Source organism: Gasterosteus aculeatus, chromosome 7 (genome assembly GCF_964276395.1).
Source record: "Gasterosteus aculeatus chromosome 7, fGasAcu3.hap1.1, whole genome shotgun sequence".
Lineage (NCBI taxonomy): Eukaryota > Metazoa > Chordata > Actinopteri > Perciformes > Gasterosteidae > Gasterosteus > Gasterosteus aculeatus.
The window spans coordinates 13,684,994-13,705,233 of NC_135694.1; the positions used below are offsets into that span (position 1 = coordinate 13,684,994).

Consider the following 20,240-nt stretch of genomic DNA (forward strand, 5'->3'; position numbering starts at 1 on the left):
AAAACGTTTATTCAATAACGAGAGATACTTTTCATTGGTTAATCCATTTTATTTATCTCTTATCTACAGAAGCCCATTTCCGCCACAAAAAAACGAAACACAAAGGGATAGAAAGTCAACATTTTGAGATGAAAAGTTAAGACATGCGCATTAGGGCTGCAACAATGAATCGCTGACATTTGATTATTAAAGGTGTTTGCAACTAATTTTATTATCGATTTGTTGTTTTGCGCGAGTATTATGTCACTCAATGAGTTCGACCCAAGTCGTCGAACAGACACTAAAACTAAAAGAGTGTGTCAATGGCAAACTATGCAAAGTTAACTTAACATCAACGTCATGCGAGCACCATGTTGTCCCGTTTTGAAGTGAGGGTTATTTTTTAGCTGCATTTAGATGTGGTGTATAAATTTACTTGCACTACAATGATAGTAATAATTTAATGAATAAGCTGACTATGGGGGGGGGTGTTTGTGAGCGTTTGTGTGTGCAGTGAGAAAACAAGTTCTGAAGTTGAAACAAATCCTATCAAACAGTTAGCCTCATGTAGCACTGGAAGCGTTAGTCATCCAGACCCAGTTCCTGTAGGTGTTGGTGAAATTCACCGAGCTGTTTGTGTCTACGGGTGCTATTTTGTACTGAACAAAACTGCTTTTGATGGTCCGACGTTAGTAGAATTTCGACAACAGGTACATAGTCGTTATGTCTCCCATGGCTGATGCAGAGGAAAAACAATGGCGAAAAGTTGAACTGTTTTCAAGGCGATAAGCCACGCCCCTTCTGTGAATTACGCAATTCATGCAAATTGACCAGAAGTGGTCCCCGAGAGTGTGCGGGGCGTTTGAGGTGGCGCAGCACAAGAGGCCAAGACTCAGCCTTGGTTTTATGCTATAGTGGGAGCACATAACAGCTTTGCACACTCTGCATTCCGTCAACCAGTTTCACGAGGCGGTCACCTGGATTGATTTTCAACTAAGTAAAGAAATGACAGTCCATCATTACTTTAAGACCGGAAGGTCAGTCAATCCTGAACAAGAACTTTGAATGGATCCAGAAGTGCAGTCGCTGCACTTGTGGATCGCTGTGATGAAACTGTCTCTTATGAAGACCCACTAGGACAGGAAGACCAAGAGTTACCTCTGCCGCCGGGGATAACTTCAAGAGTTACCAGCCCCCAGAAAACTCAGATTTGAGTTTGCATAAATGCTTGGCAAAGTTCAGGTAGCAGACGTATCGCAACATCAACTGTTCAGAGGAGACCACATAAGCGTGCAAAGCTGTCATGAAGGCTAAAGGTTCAAAAGTCAGGAACGGGGTCAATATAGAACCCCAATCTATGAAAACCTGCAGGGCGAGAAAGCACAACTACTCTGTGGAAGAAACAAAGTTAGTGATAGTGCATTAATGTTGACAGTAATAGTAATGGTCTTAGTGGTAGGTGTCAGCAGGGCCATGGAAGGATCAGGGTCTAGATATAACCATGATCCATGTAAATCTGCAAGGCGAGAAAGCACAAAAAAGGTGTGTCCAAACTTTTGAATGGTACTGCTGTTGTAACCAATTTTTTAGAATATTTGAGTAAAGGCAATTGTCATGTGATTCAAAGTATACAACTGTGGTCATGTGATGAGTTCTGCGGAAGAAAGCAGTATAACGTGTTTTAAAGGGTCAAGCGTTTACTCTATGCTTCTGCTTATAGGGTATTAAGGCAGTGGTGGCAGAGAGCTATGAGCGGATCCACCGCAGTAACCTGGTGGGGATGGGAGTGATTCCTCTGGAGTATCTGGCAGGAGACACGGCGGATAGCCTGGGACTGAGTGGCCGAGAACGCTACACCATCATAATGCCCGAGAAACTCACACCCCGGATGATTGTGGATGTTAAGGTCCGTCAGACACTTTCCTTATAATTTTACTGTCGAAGTGATTTAACGCATCGCGTTGTCTCTGCCCTCACAGCTGGACACGGGGAAAACATTCCAAGCCAGGATGAGATTCGACACCGATGTGGAGCTGGAGTATTTCCACCACGGAGGCATCCTTAACTACATGATCCGCAAGATGTCCGAAAACTAATCCGCCAGTCATTTTCTAATTGTCAGCCATGGTCCAACATCTGAGGTTTTGGTTGACATAAGAATAGCGTCATAACAATGCTGTCACAACATCACATCAACCAGATGTTGTAGCGGCTGTCTAAAGGGTCTTATCTATGTAATTTCGGTCTTCATCACGTTCAAAAACATAAGAGTTGCCCTTGAGCTGCGTTTCTTATATATATATATATATATATATACACAACTCAATTCCACTCAATTCCTGTAAGAGCCATTTTGTTGTTTTGATTATTAACCTCCCACCCTGTAGGGGTCTTGAGCTTTGTTCCAATTAGGCCGCAAGGTCGATATAATCAGCAGGATTACCTGCCACAGATGTTGGTCGGGAGCAGTGTTAATTTCGTCGGTGAAAACTATGACAAATTTTTTCCATGACTAAGACGTGACGAAAACAATCTTAAAAAATAAAAACTATGACTAAATCTATTCTAACTTTCGTTAACGAGACGAGACAAACATGTTGGTCGTTGACGAAGTCACGATACTTTTTCCCCCTAAATTCGTACGCAGCTGACAGACAACAGACAGACAAAGTACGGCGGATATTAACGTGTCATGATGACGTCATCCACGAACCCAGAACGCGCGCTCGCATCTGTGGTTCTTGTGCACTGACTACGGACGGCGACGACTATTTTACGCTTCGGCGAGTTTGAATGTGGCTTCCTTAGTTTAGCTCAGCTGTCTCGGTTTAGCTGACTGTTAGCAGGCTGAAGCCGCGCTGCTTCACAGAAACATGAAGACACGTTTAACAGACTGTCGGACCTTTCTGCTCTGTTCTCTGGCGACGGCAGGCAGCGTTTCCTCGGTGGATGAGACGGTCCGTTACAGGCTTCTCCAAACACGTCTAACATAATAAACTCATTGCAGGTTCTGAAGCCAAGAAAATAATGTATTGTACCGATTGTAGGACGTTAAGGAGTCTTTTGTTGGGACAGTGGAAACAATAAAGGACCATGAAGTTTCCGGTGTCCATGTCAAAAGCATTGCAAGTAAACAGACAAAGACAACAAAGTGTTGCGTTTAGATCCCTGGTCCTCATGAAGTTGTTACACCTTTGCCAATTTGTTAAATTGCCTTGCAAATAAATGCTTTGCTATTTGTTAAAATCCAAATCCTTTCATATAATTATTTTTCACATGTCATTTATATTAGCTCCCACAAACACTTCAACCATTTGTTCTTGGCCCAGCTCCTCCGTCAAATTTTACAACCCATTGTGGCCCGCGAGTCAAAAAGTTTGCCGACCCCTGATATAGACCTGTCCTAGGAGGAACATCTAATGGACAACCAAGTACTGCAAGCTAGACTATTATGCAGTTGTAGACACAACACAGGGGGTCCCTGTTTAGGGGGTCTAGTTTTCGTTGAGGAAAACTAGACTTAAAATGTAAACTAAGGATTAAAATGACTAAATGTGACAAACTAATATGCATTTTTCGTCTAAAGACTAAGACTAAATCAAAAATAGCTGCCAAAATTAACACTGCTTCACAGTCCATCAAATATGTATATAACCTCATCTGTCCTCATTTACAGTTGTGGTCAAAAGTACATAATGCCACGACTTGAGTTTCCCGTTATTTCTACATTTCAGATTTTTCTCTGATAGAGTGATTGGAACAGATACCACTTTGTCACAAAAAACATTTATGAAGTTTGGTTCTTTTATGACTTTATTATGGGTTAACAGAAAAAGTGATCAAATCTGCTGAGTTTCCACTAAACCCGCTTCTTGAAACAGACCCCAGGAGACATAGTTCTCGTTGACAACAGCGACACGTGAATCATGTATACTTGGAAAGATACTAGACATTTTCTGATAGGAAAGGAGCAGTGTAAGTGAGAGACCAGTGACAAAGATGTCGTCTTTGCAAAGCAACAGACATGTATAAATATTGGAGACCCACAAAGATGGAATGGTCTTGTCCGTCTGCCAGAACCCATTAGGGGCCGGTATGTAGGAGCCATTTTGTGGTTTTGATTATTAACCTCCCACCCCTTGGGGGTGTGGCACTTTATTTCTACCTTGTGGCCTAAGTGAAACAATCTGCAGGATTACCTGCCACAGGTGTTTGTGGGAAAGCAAATAGTTTTTGACCGTGACAGAGCGAGCGTGGAAGAGCGATGGTGTCAATGGTTGAATGCACTTATTGTAAGTCACTTTGGATAAAAGCGTCAGCTAAATGACATGTAATGTAATGTGTCACTAATGAACAAAATAAAAGGACTAAGACAAGGAACATTGAATGCGTCAAAACAAACTATAATTAAAACTACAAATAAAACTAATTCCTATGACAAATTATTCATATATTGCGAGTAGTAATCCATGTTTACGGCAGGACCACTGCAGGGACTCCACCATCCACAGAAGCCTGTCGGGAGGGAGAGCAATATTGGTTTGTGATGACAGTAATAGTAATGTTATTAATATTTTAAATAATAATAGCAGTAATTGTCAGCAGGGCCTTGGCAGAAGGCAGGAAGAGGGTCCAGTTAGAACTATGATCCATGGAAACCTGTAAGGCGAGAAAGCACAAATACTCCATGGAAGAAACGGTTAGTGATGCGCATTCATGTTCACAGTAATACAAATGGGAATATTGATGGCTACCACTAAATCATTTGAGCTGTGTAGCCGCTATCAAGTTGACAGCATAAGTAAAACAACTGGTTATAGTTCCAGGTGTGCTTCATTAAAACACTCACGTACTTAAGAGTATTGGAGACGGTAGCCTTCGTTTTATCCGCCCGTCCATGTCGCTCTGCTTTCGTACAAACTTTGCCTCGTGCTGCACCCGCTCGAAGCTCTGCAAGCGTCTAAGAACTTTGAATTTGATGAAATTGCACTTTGTTTCTTGTTCTTCTGGGTTTGTATCCTTATGGTTGAAATGCACCTATTGTAAGTTGCTTTGGGTAAAAGCGTCAGCTAAATGACATGATATGCAACTTGCGCATGCACGTTACAGATGTGAATCGTTACGTATTTACAACTAATGTTTAAAACTGCCCGCATTACTATGTCCTAAAAGCATCTTGTTTTAACAGCACAGTCTGTAGTTTCAAATCACGTCTTCTCATAGAATTTTCGAGTTCATTAATTATTATGAAAGTCTCAATGTTAATATCCACACTTTCAACCTTACGTCACAACATGACACATCAACAAATTGAATTTATATATATATATATATATATATATATATATATATATAACATATATATAAACAAGTTGAGATGCAGTTTGCGTTCTTGTTATCACTTCATCATTTTATCTTACATTTATGATAAATTAACCTATTTAACATAAATTCTTGAGTTATTGCCATACAAAGAGATCTTTAACTCCTCGTTCAAAAGTGTACATACCTGAAAACAAAACAACAATACTCAATGAAAAATAACAATTATCACACTAATAATAATTCGGATTAATTTATTCAATAAAGTCAACATTATTGACATTTCACTTATGAATTAACAAACTGATTTGATAATCATCCTCCAGTAATGTATAATTTAAATGCATGTTTAAATCATTAAATAGATTTGTGTCATTCCTCAGTCAACCCCAAGTACTTGACTGGATTGGATACAGCAGTGTGCACATTTAACATTGATATACACATCCTTAATATTAATATATTCATGTCTGGCATTTAAACGGAGGACAGGACGAGATCCATAACTCAACGGTGTTTCTTCTCAATGCCATAGCTCCATTGAGATATAACAAAAGTGCATGCATTGTCCTCCAATGATTTGGGCCATTCATTAGCACAACTTACACCTGAAACGTTTTGATGTAATACACTACTGCAAGGCTCCCTAAAACATTTTGAGTAGCTTTGAAAAAAGTTTAGTGCACCACAACAGCATGATTTTGACAACCCCTCCAAAATCTGATCCTTTTGCACAAATGCTGGTGTCATAAAAAACGCAGGTCTAATCTCTCAAACAATTTAATTTAAAAACAAGTTATTGTGCAGAAACAAGTAGAACTAATACAGTGGTAATTGGAAAATTTTACATATCTGACATTGACCAACATGAGTTCAACGTATCAATGCAATATGTGAGTTAAAGTTGAAGATGCAACTCATTTAGAGACAGACAGTTTGACATGACAGAAACAAAAAAAGACACGGAAAGAAACAGAGAAATCAGTGTGTAAATTAACTAACTAAAGAGAGGAATATCTAATTCTCTATAGAAATCCATTCCTCTTCCCTCATCAGAGAGGTCTGGCTCGGGTATACAGCAGCACTAAGTGTCTTGTTCAGGTTGATTTTGTTTTGATCAGCCAGTAACGCATTTCATTGGAAACATGGAAACAAGTATGGTTTAGACCAGTGGTGACCAATCTTTCGATCGCGATCGACCAGTTGATTGCCGAGCTATTGAAAAAAGAAAAAAAATCAAATCGGGTCACCATGCATGCGGTCGACCGTGGGAGCTAGCTGAAAACTTGGTAGTGCTAATTGGCGATCCGTGCTTACAAAAAGGAACATATTTAACTACATTAAAAAGCAACACTTGCTAAATCGGCTTATTTGATGAAATTGCACTTTCTTGTTTCTTGTACAAAACTAGTTTATCGTATTGTTATTGAAATGCGCTCAGGGAGAAAAATCATTTGAATTTAAAACTACCAAACCCAAACATGGCTATGTACGACACAAAAAAGAAACTGTCTGGTGGCAAAATTCTATAAAATATATCAGTGCTTTCCCTACCATTGAAGGGTATTCCCACTGGCCTCTGTCAAAAACGGAGTCCCCCCTACTGTAGTACAACAGTACAATATCACTTATTTGAAATACCTGCTTTCCAAAGTATGGCTTTAGCTTGAAGAGGTTGTTCTACATCACACGACATATAGCAAAACATTGGCTTTCGTAGCCCTTTCATTAATCTTTTTGATCTATCACAAAGCAGGCCTTCAAACTGGAACTGTTATGTGTTCCAAACCATACACCCGTAGGTCCTGTATGCTTTTTATACTGATTAGCAAACATGAGATTTTGATGACATGTTATCTGAACTAGAGAATTTAAACTGTGATAACACATTTTATGAGGAACTAACCCAACGAAATTCAAAAGGTACAAGGCTTTACTGTACAAGTGATATGAGCTCTGAGCTATTTCTGTTGCAGTATCAAGGCAGGCCAACACACTTCCTCCCTTCCTTGGAAAGAGGAAATGAAACGCGTGAGCGTCAAGAGCAATAGAAGGCAGTGTTTCCCCATGGTTTACGACTTCAGGGGGGTTGTAGTCAGGTGAACAGTTCGGCAGACGGGGGGAGTAGTAGTAGTAGTAGTAGTAGTAGTTGGGCGAACGGTTCAGCTGACAGGGAATGGGGTGAGGGGCGGAGATTTGTTTTTGTTCTTTAAAATATATAGATAGGGGAAGTCATTTCAGGGGGGGGGGGCATTCAAGAGTAAGGTCAGTAGAGAAAGGGGAAGTGGAGAAGTAGGAAATATTTGATCAGATATCAACTTCTATAAATGCTCACGTTTACATTCAAGCCATATTAGCTAAATTTTCTTTTTTAAATTTACTTTTACACACGTAACACCCTTTTAATGTCCTCAAGTGTACGGGCCTTGGAAGTAATTATTATCTCCACTGCTCAGACATCCTGGGTCTATCAATATCCCCTCAACCAGACAGCCACCCTATGGTCAGCTCAGAGTATAATCCCTTCATCTCATCCCAGATGTATGCTCATAAAAGCTTGAAATCAAGCTATTGAAGAGATTGCAACATATGCAGGAAATTATGAGGGAAATATTACTATTACTTTGTGGCATGGCTGTGCGTTTGCAAATCATCCTTCACAGTTGGTATTCTAAAAGAAAAATGGAAGTCTTTGTGATCAGTGGCATTTTAGGGGCTTCTTGGAGTGTTCCTTTGCAAGCTGGTCTCTCTCAGGTCCGTAAATGCTGTTAGCATGCCAGGAGAAGCACACGATGATGGAGACGATGGTGGTCTGGAGGAGTAGCATTACCCCATAGGTTGAAGCTATGGTAGGTCCTGGTAGGCGGGAGAGGATAGCAGGTGGCAGGAGCAGAGTCTGGCTGAGCAGGATAGCCCTCACCTCGGTTTTGATCATGTGAAGTTCGTCGAGGATTGACAAAAATGTGCAACAGTGGAACCACTGGTGGCTGTGCCCCCAGATGTCGAAACTGCCTGGAGATAGCCTCTCGGGGAACTTGCTGATATTGAAGACGGCCGACACCAGCAGCCAGAGGCAGTGGCGATAGAAGAAGCCGGCTGTGGAGGTGGAAATTTCAAAAGAGGAGGAGGTGGTAGAGTAAGGGGATCTGGTAAGGAGGCGATAGAAGACTGGCGTGGAGGAAATGAGGAACGGGAAGAGAAAAACAAATGTTCGGATGACATATCGATGACGCCTCCATCTGTGCCGAGTGTTGCAGCAAGATAAGACGCAAAGGATTGCTACAACGCATGCGGTCGGAATGTACAAGGTCTCAAATAACACACCGAAATCTGGGATTACATAAAATGATTTAAGAGATCTTGCAGGTTCAATTTTCATGTCCATTTGGGAGCCATTTTGGCCTCCTGAATCTTTTATTCCTGCCCGAGGGTGGATGTAGTAGTAGTATGCCAACGATGAACCAACGGTGTAAGAACTGATAGTGCCGTAATCCACAAAGAAGCAGACTTCTCTTACCACCAAAGACATTGAGTTCAGCAGATGGGCCATGCTGCTAGCCATTAACAGACAGAACACCCCGATGAAGTAGTTCCATAATGGATAGAAGAATGGGGAAGCACCATGTGGCGCACCTTCCCAACCAAACACCTCCATAAAGTAGTACAAAAAAATAAAAAGTGGGAGGAAGTGTGTCCAGAAGTTGCCTGTTTCATTGGTGGGCCTGATTGCCGATAGTAAGCAATCCCTCAGGCTGTAGTTTGGGAACCGGTAGCCAGTCAGGATGTAGTTTTCTAAGACACGCGGTGGCACATCCGTATGCCTCAGAAGAGGTAACGGTTGGCCAAAGTTCAGAAGCATAATGTTTTGTTTATTGACAGTCAAATGTATTTTGAATCAGTCTTTTCAAACAATACTAGAGCGTTTATTGCTGGAGATTTCTTCTCTAATCACAGCATAGTAAGTGATTACCATTCAGTCTCCAGCTAATGCAGTCTCCAGCTAATGAGCTAATGAGTACTTATCTACATAAGGCATCCGCAGGCTCAAAAAGACCTTTCTGTCCTGCTCTTCTTTGGACCTTCGATCCCGGCCCTAAAGTGGGCTCAGACAGCTGTGGGCCAATCAAAAGAGCAGAGCTGGTGTATACAGAGCGAAGATGGCAGGGCAGAGTGTAGTATCCAGAATACTTTGGCTAACTGCTTGGTTCATTTTTCCTTTTGGAAAACCACCAGCGTTGTAAAAGCCAGAACAAACATCCGGCATGCATTATATTTGGTTCCCTTCCGTTGCATAGATCATTATGCGTAGATGGTTTTGCCTGCACATTTGACTTACGTGGCTTGTGGAGAGTTCTGAAGCAGCAAATTTAACAGCATTATATGGTTGAACAACTCGTCAGTTACTGTCCAATGTATCCATACAGCCGCCGAGATGTCCCAGACACGTCCGTTAAGCTTTGTGGTAAGTAGGTCATGCTGGCGTGCAGCACTACGGGCGGCAGCCGGCTTCTCCTCATTCCGTTGTTCCCGGTCTATGTCCGACTTCCACTGTATTTAGCTCTCATTCCGTTGCAATGCGCTGCTGACAATTCGAAATCCCCAGGGTCCGAAAGGCAAAACATTTAAGTGTGCCGCTTTTCGGTCCTTCAACGCAGGTTTAAATACATTCTGTGAAGGTCAGCACCGTGCCGCGAGTCTTTAGCACTGTAACTTTGAAGCCAACCGGCATTTCAGCAAAACACCGAGGAGAACCGGAGACTATTTTATTAGGAACCAGCGTCAAGTTACGCATGCGAAAAAAACACTTCCGGTTATATGTTTGAGAATAAAACTCCACGGTTATAAAACCCTCATTAGAGGTCACACTTCTCGTTTCAAGTAACATATACGCTAAAAGCATCATTCAGTTCCACAATAACTTTACATCGAATTCAAATGAGCTGTAATGGCATTCCTGCAGTATTGTCAACGCAAAATGTAGGCCCTAACTGTAGACTAGTATTCCAGAATGTGACAAAAACACTACAAATACTATACTTCAATGATATCAAGACACATAATGAATGTTTGAATTATGGTATTTAAAAATCTATGCAAGGAGTATAAAATGTCTTCTAAACCCCACTGTTAAAAGGAAATGATTGAAATGAAAAAGAGAGCTAGATGATACATCCTCAATTGTATGCATCATTATGTTACACCACATTTTATAGTATACTTTATATCTTTCAGTGTTTATCAGTATATTTGTCATCAGTGTGGGCTTCTAGTATATATATTTTGCAGCATCTAGGTTACGTGGTAGCTAATGTACAGACACTTTGTTTCTCTTATTCTGAAATATTTTCCTTATTTGTCACACCAGCGGACATGGTTGTAATACATAATAAAGAAATCCTCCAAATAGTTTTATTGTCAGCGAAGAATGTGATAGACAACCTTGTCCTTTTATTTTGAAGGCAAAACCACTCTGTGTCAATTCCTCCTTCTGACGCATTGCGTGCGATGAGTCAATTCAATGTCAAAGTATTTCTACGCGTTGCTTTTTTGCGTTTCTGTCCTTAACACTCACAGCTGCGGAGAAATGCGGAGTACCGAGGTAAACACTGTAAGAGGTAAATACTGCCGTGCTGATCTAACTGTGCTCCCGTTATCTTCCTGTTGAGTAACGGTGTTACAACCCAACTGTTTTTTAAACCTACTGGGCCCCGTTCCTCGTACGTGGCTAACTGATTTAGCCGGATAATATTCAGGATAAGATGAGGTAGTTCAGGCTTTTCGGTTCACCGAAGCGAGTTTGGCTAAATTACCATAGCAACACATCGAAAAACCTGAACCTGCTCCGGCGCAGATTCTTTTGAACTGCTGGATTAGTTCACCACTCCCCCGTAAAAAAGGCAGCTCACTTCCTAATTGATGAAGGAGCGATATCAGTTAGATTCACGTTTTATAGGGAGAGAGTTCTCCGAGATCACAAAGATCTGCTATGGCGTCACGATGACGTCCTGTACGAGCGCTATCGATGCTGAAGATAAGGAATAATGTATTTACAAGAATAGTTTCTCGGGCCGTAACGTTACGTGAAGTCATATACAATCAATGACAATGAATACATGTGTTAGTAGTTTGTAGTTTATTAAATCTAAGAAAACAGTGAAGAAAAGTATGTCAACACAACATAACAAGACAATTGCAGATTAAGAACTATCTACATACGGAGTCTCCTTTTTACAGTAGTGCCCAGAGGGCCTCCTTGTCCTCCACGTCAGGTCCTGCCTTGCACAGAGGAGCCATGAACCCCAGAACACGCGTTCTGAGGTTCATGGCTCCTCTGTGCTTCTCCTCTCTCTATTGGACCTGGTGTTTCTCCTCTTCCTGTGCTCTCGGCATCATTGCCTGTCCTCTCACTGCCTGAAAAAATATGTTGAATTTAAGAGTTAACCAGTTAAGCAGCCTGTCAATTACACTGACAACATAAGTTAAAGGAACACTCATGTACTACCTATGTCATCATAAATAGCCTATACAGCATGTTTTGTTTTCACATTGAGAACTGACTTGTTTTCTAATCTACGCGTAACCAGGCGTTTTTCTTTTACCGTGCACGACCAGCGAACACAGAGCGCAGAAGGCGTCACGCCCCCCCCGTCGGACCTTCTCGACCGGTCCGTGAAATATTGTCTGACATGAAACCGGTCCGTGAGGTAAGAAAGGTCGGGGACCACTGGGCTGATCCACAGCGTGTATGTTTACACACCTCCTGGATCCTGACTGGTCGCTGCTGCAGCCGCAAGGCACTGATTGGATGCTCACAGCCCGTAATACAGCGCAGATGAACATGATTCAGACTACGGCGTTTATATGTTCAACAATAGGAAACGTAGTCTTAGCTGTTTTAAAATTACACCAAGTTTATTTCGGATTATTCCAACGGAAGAGTACAAGGCGCAGGGAAGTTTGAGGTGCGTAAACGCCACTTATAGGTGCGTAAACGCTATTTATAGGTGCGTAAACGCTATTTCCAAAATTCCAGAGGTGCGTAAACGGCGTTTACCCTCCACTACAGCCCTGATCATATATATGTGTAGATGACCATATAGAACCAGGGAATTATACAGTATACTGCCTTACACTGTCTCTCATACTGTCCATCTTCTTTTTGACACTAAGGGGGCGGAGCCAGTCACCATGGTATCTCTACAGTTAATTGGTTACAAACCCCGTCTTCGGGTTGGCTGGAGTTCTGCATTCAGAGAACTATAGAAGCCCATTTCCGCACTAAAGAAAGAGGATAGAAAGTCAAAATTAAGAGATAAAACGTTGTCAAAACACAAATGACACCTGTATGTAACCGTAGATAACAACCAGCTACAACCCTAATTTATCCTCTTTACCGGCACCCCTTTGGCCGGTAAAGACTATTAGTGAACTGGGACACTTTCTTTGGAAGCCTTTTTCTCAAAATTCAGTTCAGTGACAATGGTTATAATATGATGTATCTTGCTTACTATTTGGAGTATAAAAACAATATTGTGGTGTCTTTAGAAAACTAAGAACCTCTTTCCAACAGTATATGGCACTCCAAATTTGTTTTGGGGTGAATATGCTTGAAAATGACAGTAATAATTATATATATTATACTGCAAAGTAATAATACGTGTTTGATACCTTTTGGATCATGGGATGTTTACTGAAACTGATTTGGCTGGCCCTACCAAAAAAAAATCCACCAGCCGCCACTGCCTTTAGTTTTAGATAGTCATTAAGTTGAATCACATCAGTATGGAGGAAACCTTCTGGTGTAGATTGATCTGAAACAACTTGTCACCTTGTGCGTGTTTTAGAACCATTTCAAACATGTGTATCAATACTTTTTTGCGCAGCCAGCACATTTGGATTAAAACGGATATTCTTTTCTGAGTTATGAAGGTACCGTATGTACAGACACTTACAAAGAATACACTTAAGAAAATATATTAAAACGACTGGAAATCTAACCCCTTTCATTTCATTTCCTTCTGTAATGTCTGGTATGACAATCCGCTGCCCTTTCATCAGAAGGTCACCGTTCATGTGTAATAGTGATGGGAAGTTCTTTTTACCGACTCGGTTCTTTGAATCTCGTTCAGTAAAATGAACAAATCTTTTTTTGAGTCATTCGTTCATGTCGGTCATTTGTTGACGGGGTGGACGAACGGTGAACGAACGAATCATTCTTCGAGTCATTTGTTGACGTGGGTAAGATATTACCGACCGTTCAGTAAAATGAACAAATCTTTTTTTTGAGAGGACTCGTTACTCTCGAGTCCTTGTAAGGATTTGTTCAAAATGAACGAATCGTTCACGAACGACACATCACTAATGTGTAATTCACTGGTGGACCCAATAGGGCATTGGTCACCAAACTAAGGCCCGCAGGCCGACTCAGGCCCGCCACCCCCCTTTGACTGGCCCCTCTCCCCCCCACTACTTGAACCGGCCCAATGAGGCAATGCCCAAAAGTCGTTATGGCCTATTTTTTTTAATTGCTTTTTGGAAAATAATAACATGTCTGCATCTGGTATTTGGTTGATTTTTTCAGTTAAAAATTTATATTTATAAAATGAACGATATTTGCCAAATTTTCATCACCCGACTCGAGATCAAGCAGTGACAGACAACGCGCGCGCAGATAACGGTCAGTTTTCAGGATAGGACAGTGCTGACAGTGTTGGGCAAGTTACTTCTAAAATGTAATTGTACTGTCACTCACAGACTTTTTTTCCCTCTCTGCCGAAATGTTTCGAGGTGTTGGTGAATTCTTTAAAAAAAAAAAAACTTCCACGCAGGACTTCACTGTGAGCAGACTGTTTAGAGACGATGTGACCGGCATGTAACGTTAAAGTTATCTGCTACTGTAGCAGAGCTGCAAGTTTAACTGAAAGAACGAGCAGAGAGAAAGAGAGACGGTCGGGTGCGCGCACTCTCTCTCTTTGGAGCCTTCACCGTCTCCAAACTAAGCGCTTTCTTGCTCTCTTTCCCTCGCACATATTAATCAAAATAGTCATGGAAATGTGCCAAAAAGTCATGGAAGAAGTATTGAATATGGTGCTTCTTGTGTTCAATCTGTCATCCCTCCATGCCAGGGCTCCAGAAGGCACCCTGAAGTGAGGAGAGGAAAGGAGATTGCTGTTGCTGACCCCATCCCGAAGACAATACTTCAACAAGTGCAAATCCAGCTCACCTACATATACTACTGATTTTGATTCCCATTATTCTGTATTATGGTTGTAGTTTAGTTTTGAGCCTACTGCTCATTGTGTTGCACGGTGTACCGGTACTAGAAAGGTATCGCGGTACGCTGAAAACAAGTTAAGTTAAGTTGAAAACAATACGGTTTTGAATATTTTTAGTACCGGTACTTTAAAAAAAGCATGCAATTGGAGCGCACTCACTGTTCCGCTCCATGTCAGGCTGCCTGCACACATTGACTGCGCAGCTCTCACACATGCAAGTTATCAGGGGACACGTGCCCTCATGTAGCAGACTGCTCACCCATATAGCCTACAGCCTAACACGATTAGCCTTAGCCTAGCTTAGCTCGGGTGACCAGACGTCCTCTTTCACCCCGACGCATTTTTTAGGTCTCGAAAAGAGGAAATGTCCGGGTATAAGAGGACATCTGCTTTGTCTTGTGTTGCACTTGCTTGATGTTTGACTGTGTTTGGAAAATTGTTGACTTTCTAGTTTGTCATAAACAAAGTAACTTTAGCCGCTAGCAGACATCTCGTTAGCTCTGTTAGCAAGCTTGTTATAAAACGCTTGGATATTGATGCTAGTATTAAGTGCTCTCGAGACGGCTTCTTTGTAATGTTATAGGGATACTTTTCACTAAACCTTGGAGTGATACGTTGGGGGTGAAGCTACGGCTGACGGGGGGTGTAAGTTACGCTACGTGCAGCGAATCAGGTTATAGATGCGCCGTTTAGATGAACCAGCACAGATTTTTTTTTTTTAGAGTAAGAAATTGGATGTGTGGCGTGAGTGCGTGTGAAAACATGGAAACACACGTGTCACACGGGGAAACCGTGAGAGTTGGCAGCCCTGTAGCTTTGTTGGCTAGCTTGACAACAACTTTCCTAACACAGTCAAACATCAAGCAACACAAGACAAAGCAAGACCCCAAATAAGTTCCTAAATAGTCCAACAGAAATATATATATGCAAAATAACCAACAATTTCACTCATGTGGGCCTATATAATCATGAGGTCAGAATGCACACAAAATTGTACCAAATAATACACACTTGATGCAATAGGCTACATGCTTGTGAAGCCTGAGGGTGGATCTTCACCTAATCCTTTTTATTTTTAGGAAATATAAATGTGAGAATATCAAACTATGCATGCTATAAGTAAATAAAGCATTGTTCTTCCCACAGACAGTCAAACAGATCAGTTAAAAAAAGGAACCTTACAGATGTTTTATTTATTACTATCATAGATAAATATATTCCATTATCCTATTTGTGGTATTGTATCGTAAGTATTGGGTACCGTAATATTTTGGCAGGTATAGTATCGTCATAGTCATAATGTTGGTATTGTGACAACCCTAACTGCTCATTTCATTTTCACCTTGACCTAAAAGATGTTTACTGAACATGCTCACCTGGATAGGCATAAGAGCTGGCTAGTAATTTCAATGTTTTTTTAATTTATTTATTCATTTTATAGGCCTATTTATTTGACCTTTATTAAGTGCTGCACACAATTATTATTAATATCAACAGGCCTACCTATAATTTATAATTTTTCACTCACCTTTGCCAGTGTCAATCACCTCAACTAGGCAGATGATCTTACCTTGACAGCTTTGATGTTATTTTTATTTGAAAATAAATAAATGGAATATCTGTGATATTTCAAATTAAAACAAAGTGTGAAGACTCAATTACTACTTTTGCAAACCACTAGTAAAGATAAACAAATATGTGCCAGGAATCAAGTGTTGATATAGTAGTGTGGATATAGTAGTGGGGATGGTTGTGCCAGGCTAGTAATCTCTACTACACAATGACGCCTGCTGGTGGTCATTTTGATCTGGCTCATACAATTCTATGTTATATAGCTGATCCAGCCCCGGCCCCCCATCACAATCAGGAACGATAATGTAAAAAAAGTTTGGTGACCCCTGCAATAGGGCTTCAGTTGCTGGGGCAGCTCTTCTTGCCGTGGCCACACTCTCTTGCACTGTGACATCAGCTGGCTGCAGATGGAATCCTGCTGTTCGTGCTCAGCTATCTGTTGAAGTTTACACTGGGACGCATGTTTTCATGTATCATATTGATAAATATCTGCACTTCCCCTTCTAGCTGTGCCTCTTCTTTGTTCAGTGGGCATCTCACAGGAGCCCTGGAGAGTCCATCCGCTCTAATGAGTGCCTTCCCTGGCACGTAGGTTATCTTGTATGTGAACCTCAGCAGTCTGAGGCGGAACCGCTGCACCCTGGGAGGTAAATCATCCAATGCTTTTGTCATCAACAGAGCCAGTAGTGGTTTATGGTCTGTCTCTATTGTGAATGATAGGCCTATAAGGTATGTGCTCAACTTTTCACATGCCCAGGTGACGGCTAACACCTCCCTTTCAACCTGGGCGTAACGTTGCTCTGTTTCAGAGAGGCTTCGAGAGATTTATGTGATTGGATGCCACTCCATGTTATCCTGTCTCTGCAAAAGGACAGCACCCAGGCCAAAGGATGATGCGTCTGCAGACATTTTTGTTTTGGCTTGTGGTCTGTACTGAGCCAATACTCTCTGTGATGCCAGCTCCTTTTTGAGGTTTTCAAATGATGTTTTTTGCATGTGGCCCCAAGACCACTCATTGCTCTTTGATAGCAAGTCTATGAGCGGTTTGGTGGTGTCTGCAAAGTTAGGGATAAACTTTGCAATATATGTGACCATTCCCAAGAAACGCCTAACATTTGCTGCATTCTGGTGCTGGTAAGCCCAGCAGTGGCCTGGCTAGGTTTTCAATGACAAACACAGACTGAGTGGTCTTTTTATCTTTACTTTCTAGCTTACTCTGCATCTGTCCTACTACAGGCAGTACCTTGTTATTTGGGCCATACAGTCTTTTTGAGGTGTGAAGTAGAGGACTATCTCTTTTGCACTTATATAATTTAGTGGGTATCGCAGTCACTGCTGCTCCTGTGTCTAGTTTAAAAGAAACAACTTCTCCATTCATTTTGATGTCTCAGTACCAATCAGCACTGTGCAGGGCGGTCTGTGGGTGAGCTGGGAGCACGGTCGTCCTCCAATCAGAAAAGCGCTATACAAGTACAGTCCATTTACCACTGTCTGCCTGGTTTCCCGCGCAGCACCACTTGCTGCTGCTTAACAGCTTCACTCTGTCTTACTAAGTTCGTACCTGTAGACAGAGTCAAGTTTGAATCCAACTGAAGCTTTTCGGAAAGTTTGATGTCACTTATGCCCACGACTATACGTATCAGTTCCTCTCTGAGGGCTCCAAACTTGCAATATTCCGCCAACTTGTGCACTGCAGTAATAAAGCACTCCGCCGTTTCCCCCGGCTCTTGTTTCCGCATGTTAAACCTGGCCCTCTCGAAAATTACATTGTGTTCTCCAACAAAATGTGTATTGAAACGGTCTTTTACTTTCTCGTAGACTAACTTGTCCCTTTCTTCTATCGCTGACGCATGTCAAATATCCTCTGCCTCATCTCCCATGGAATATATATCAATGTGTTCACCTGGAATGCCTCACCCTTCTTATCCAATCCAGACACCGTTCTGTACCTTTCGAATCGCTGAATCCATTTGAGCCAATTCTGGACGTCTCTGCAGTCAAACCTCTCTAGAGGGCTAATCCGAAACGCTCCTCCAGTGTGAGCTGTAGAAGAAAGTCCCGCGCATTCTCCGTCTCCTTCGGACATCTATACATCCTTGTCGAAGGCTGAGTTAGTCTTAACAATAAACACTGACACCATGTGGTAATTGGCGTTACAAATGAACATGGACAATGGCATGTCTTTAGCCTGCTGGCATATTTACTGAACTGACAACACACAGATACATTTATACAGCCCCAGGTACGGGGCGTCCAGAGGGTCATACTACAAATAACAGGACAAATTAATACAACGAGACATAACTACTTGTATAGGTAATTTATTTAAGTTTAAACATATTTCACAGCATATTACCTACACAAAATTAAGTAAATTAACTAACAGCCAACACCGCAGATATCTCTCTCTCTCTGAGTGGAAGGAGCTTGTGGAGCGTGATTGTGAGCATGGTCGGCCACAGCAACGTGAAGTCCGCAGCGCGGATGCACAGGGCTGTGGTCATATTTGTTGGTAGCGTGGAAGACGCAGACCTCGTCATAGAGAATGGGATCGAGGTGAACGACCACTTCTTTCCCGTTCTGCCGCTCACAAATTCAACTGTTAAAATCACGGTGTCAAACGTTCCTCCGTTTGTCAGAGACGAGGTGTAAACCAGGAAACTATCTCGGTACGGTAAGGTAGTCTCTCGGGTTACTAAGGTGTCCTCCGGATGTAAGTCTCCCCTGTTGAGACACGTGGTGTCGAGACGGGTGATGGGTTTGATTATTATTTATGCGTCGACTGATGACTTCAGGTGTTTTAACTGTGGGAAAAACGGACATCAGAGTAAAGTATGTCCGAAGAATACAGGGTCACATAAAGACCAGAACCAGCTCAGAACTGAGAGGGGCAGGGGAGACACAGAGGACAGACAAGAGGCACAGGGGGGACAGATGAAGACCAAAAGGCAAGAGAGGAGGTGTCAAGTGTGGTCGAGGAGGTGCGAGAGGAGTAGAGGGTGGATACCCGACCCGAGCCCGGGTACCGACGGGCTCGGGTCGGGCTCGGACACATCAGCGCGATAAGGCATTGAACATTCCATATTTAAAATATCTTAATAAGTAGTGAAGTCAACATCTGCTTCCCATGATGTAGAACCTCGGTTCCCAAACAGTGCTTGTTTGTTTGACGCAAAGGAAAAGAGGCTCTACTCCGAGCTCCTCGCGAATGGCTGAGCTTCTCACCCTATCCCTAAGGGAGACGCCAGCCACTCTCCTGAGGAAACCCATTTCGGCCGCTTGTGAACTACTTAAATTCATGTTTTTTTGTTTTTTTTACGTACAGCTTGTTTTCTGTGTGGGTTAGCTTCACTTCCAGGGACCTGTTCCTCGTACGTGGTTTAACTATTAACTATTGGCAGGAGCCCTGCCAAGCGGAAGCGGCGCTCTCCCGTTCCTGCTGGGCCACCGCAGCGATCTCCCGTTCCCGCTGGGCCGCCGCAGCGCTCTCCCGTTCCCGCTGCCAGACTAGCTCCTCCGACCCCGCCAGTACCGGCCCCGAGACTCATGACCCCGATGCCTCCAGTCCCCGCTCCCCGACTCCCCGGCCGCTTGCCTGTCCACCGGGCCGACCCCCAGAAGCTCCCCGGCCGTGTGGCCGCCCGCCAGAGTTTCCTGTGCGGTCCGACCAACGTCTCTGGTTTCCCTCCCTCCCACCCCTTGTCCGCTCTCTGCTAGATTAGAGCCGTCTGGAATTCGGCCCTTGAGGGGGGGTACTGTCACGGTGTGGTTTTATTTCCTGTCTTATTTTGTAGTTTTCTTGTCTCCCTGTAATTGTCTGATTGTTTCCACCTGTGTCCAATCACCTGCACTTCCCTGGTGTATTTAAGCCGTGTGTCACTTGTCGCGCCAGTGTCTATCGTCCTGGATGCCCCCAGTTAAAGATTAAACGATTAAAGTCCTTTTGCTTTCGACGTCTGCGTTTGAGTCCTGCCTTTCCACGCATCCCCTGACAGTAACAGAGATCGTATTTTGTTCATATGTGGAAACTGCGCTAAAATCCGCCTGATACAGAGTACTTAAATGAATGAGGGAATGAAAGCGCTGCTGTAA

General features: G+C 42.6%; 2 protein-coding genes and 1 long non-coding RNA gene across 6 annotated transcripts in view; 2 read left to right on the plus strand and 1 right to left on the minus strand.

The window, feature by feature from the left end:
- The window catches only part of aco1 (aconitase 1, soluble), a 28,242-nt gene extending 23,883 nt beyond the window's left edge, over nt 1-4,359 (plus strand). For all 4 annotated transcript variants that reach the window (XM_040180365.2, XM_040180363.2, XM_040180364.2 and 1 more), the window contains 2 exons: nt 1,700-1,885; nt 1,959-4,359. In XM_040180365.2, coding sequence (XP_040036299.1) covers nt 1,700-1,885; nt 1,959-2,075 — 303 coding nt within the window. In that variant the 3' untranslated portion in view covers nt 2,076-4,359. The remainder of the gene's footprint in view (nt 1-1,699; nt 1,886-1,958) is intronic.
- Nucleotides 4,360-5,554: 1,195 nt separating this feature from the next.
- On the minus strand, nt 5,555-10,699 carry paqr9 (progestin and adipoQ receptor family member 9). Its single transcript, XM_040180366.2, has one exon. The coding sequence runs from the start codon at nt 9,158-9,160 to the stop codon at nt 8,000-8,002; it is 1,161 nt and encodes a 386-aa protein (XP_040036300.1). The 5' UTR covers nt 9,161-10,699; the 3' UTR covers nt 5,555-7,999.
- An 83-nt stretch (nt 10,700-10,782) lies between these two features.
- LOC144410252 (uncharacterized) lies at nt 10,783-16,220 on the plus strand. Its single transcript, XR_013468195.1, has 3 exons — nt 10,783-10,916; nt 11,914-12,005; nt 14,427-16,220. It is a non-coding gene; the product is annotated as an uncharacterized LOC144410252 (long non-coding RNA).
- The last annotated feature ends 4,020 nt before the right edge of the window (nt 16,221-20,240 follow it).

Coding starts and splice junctions, on each gene's coding strand:
- paqr9 (XM_040180366.2), bottom strand. CDS start 9,160: ATGCTTCTGAACTTTGGCCAACCGTTACCTCTTCTGAGGCATACGGAT.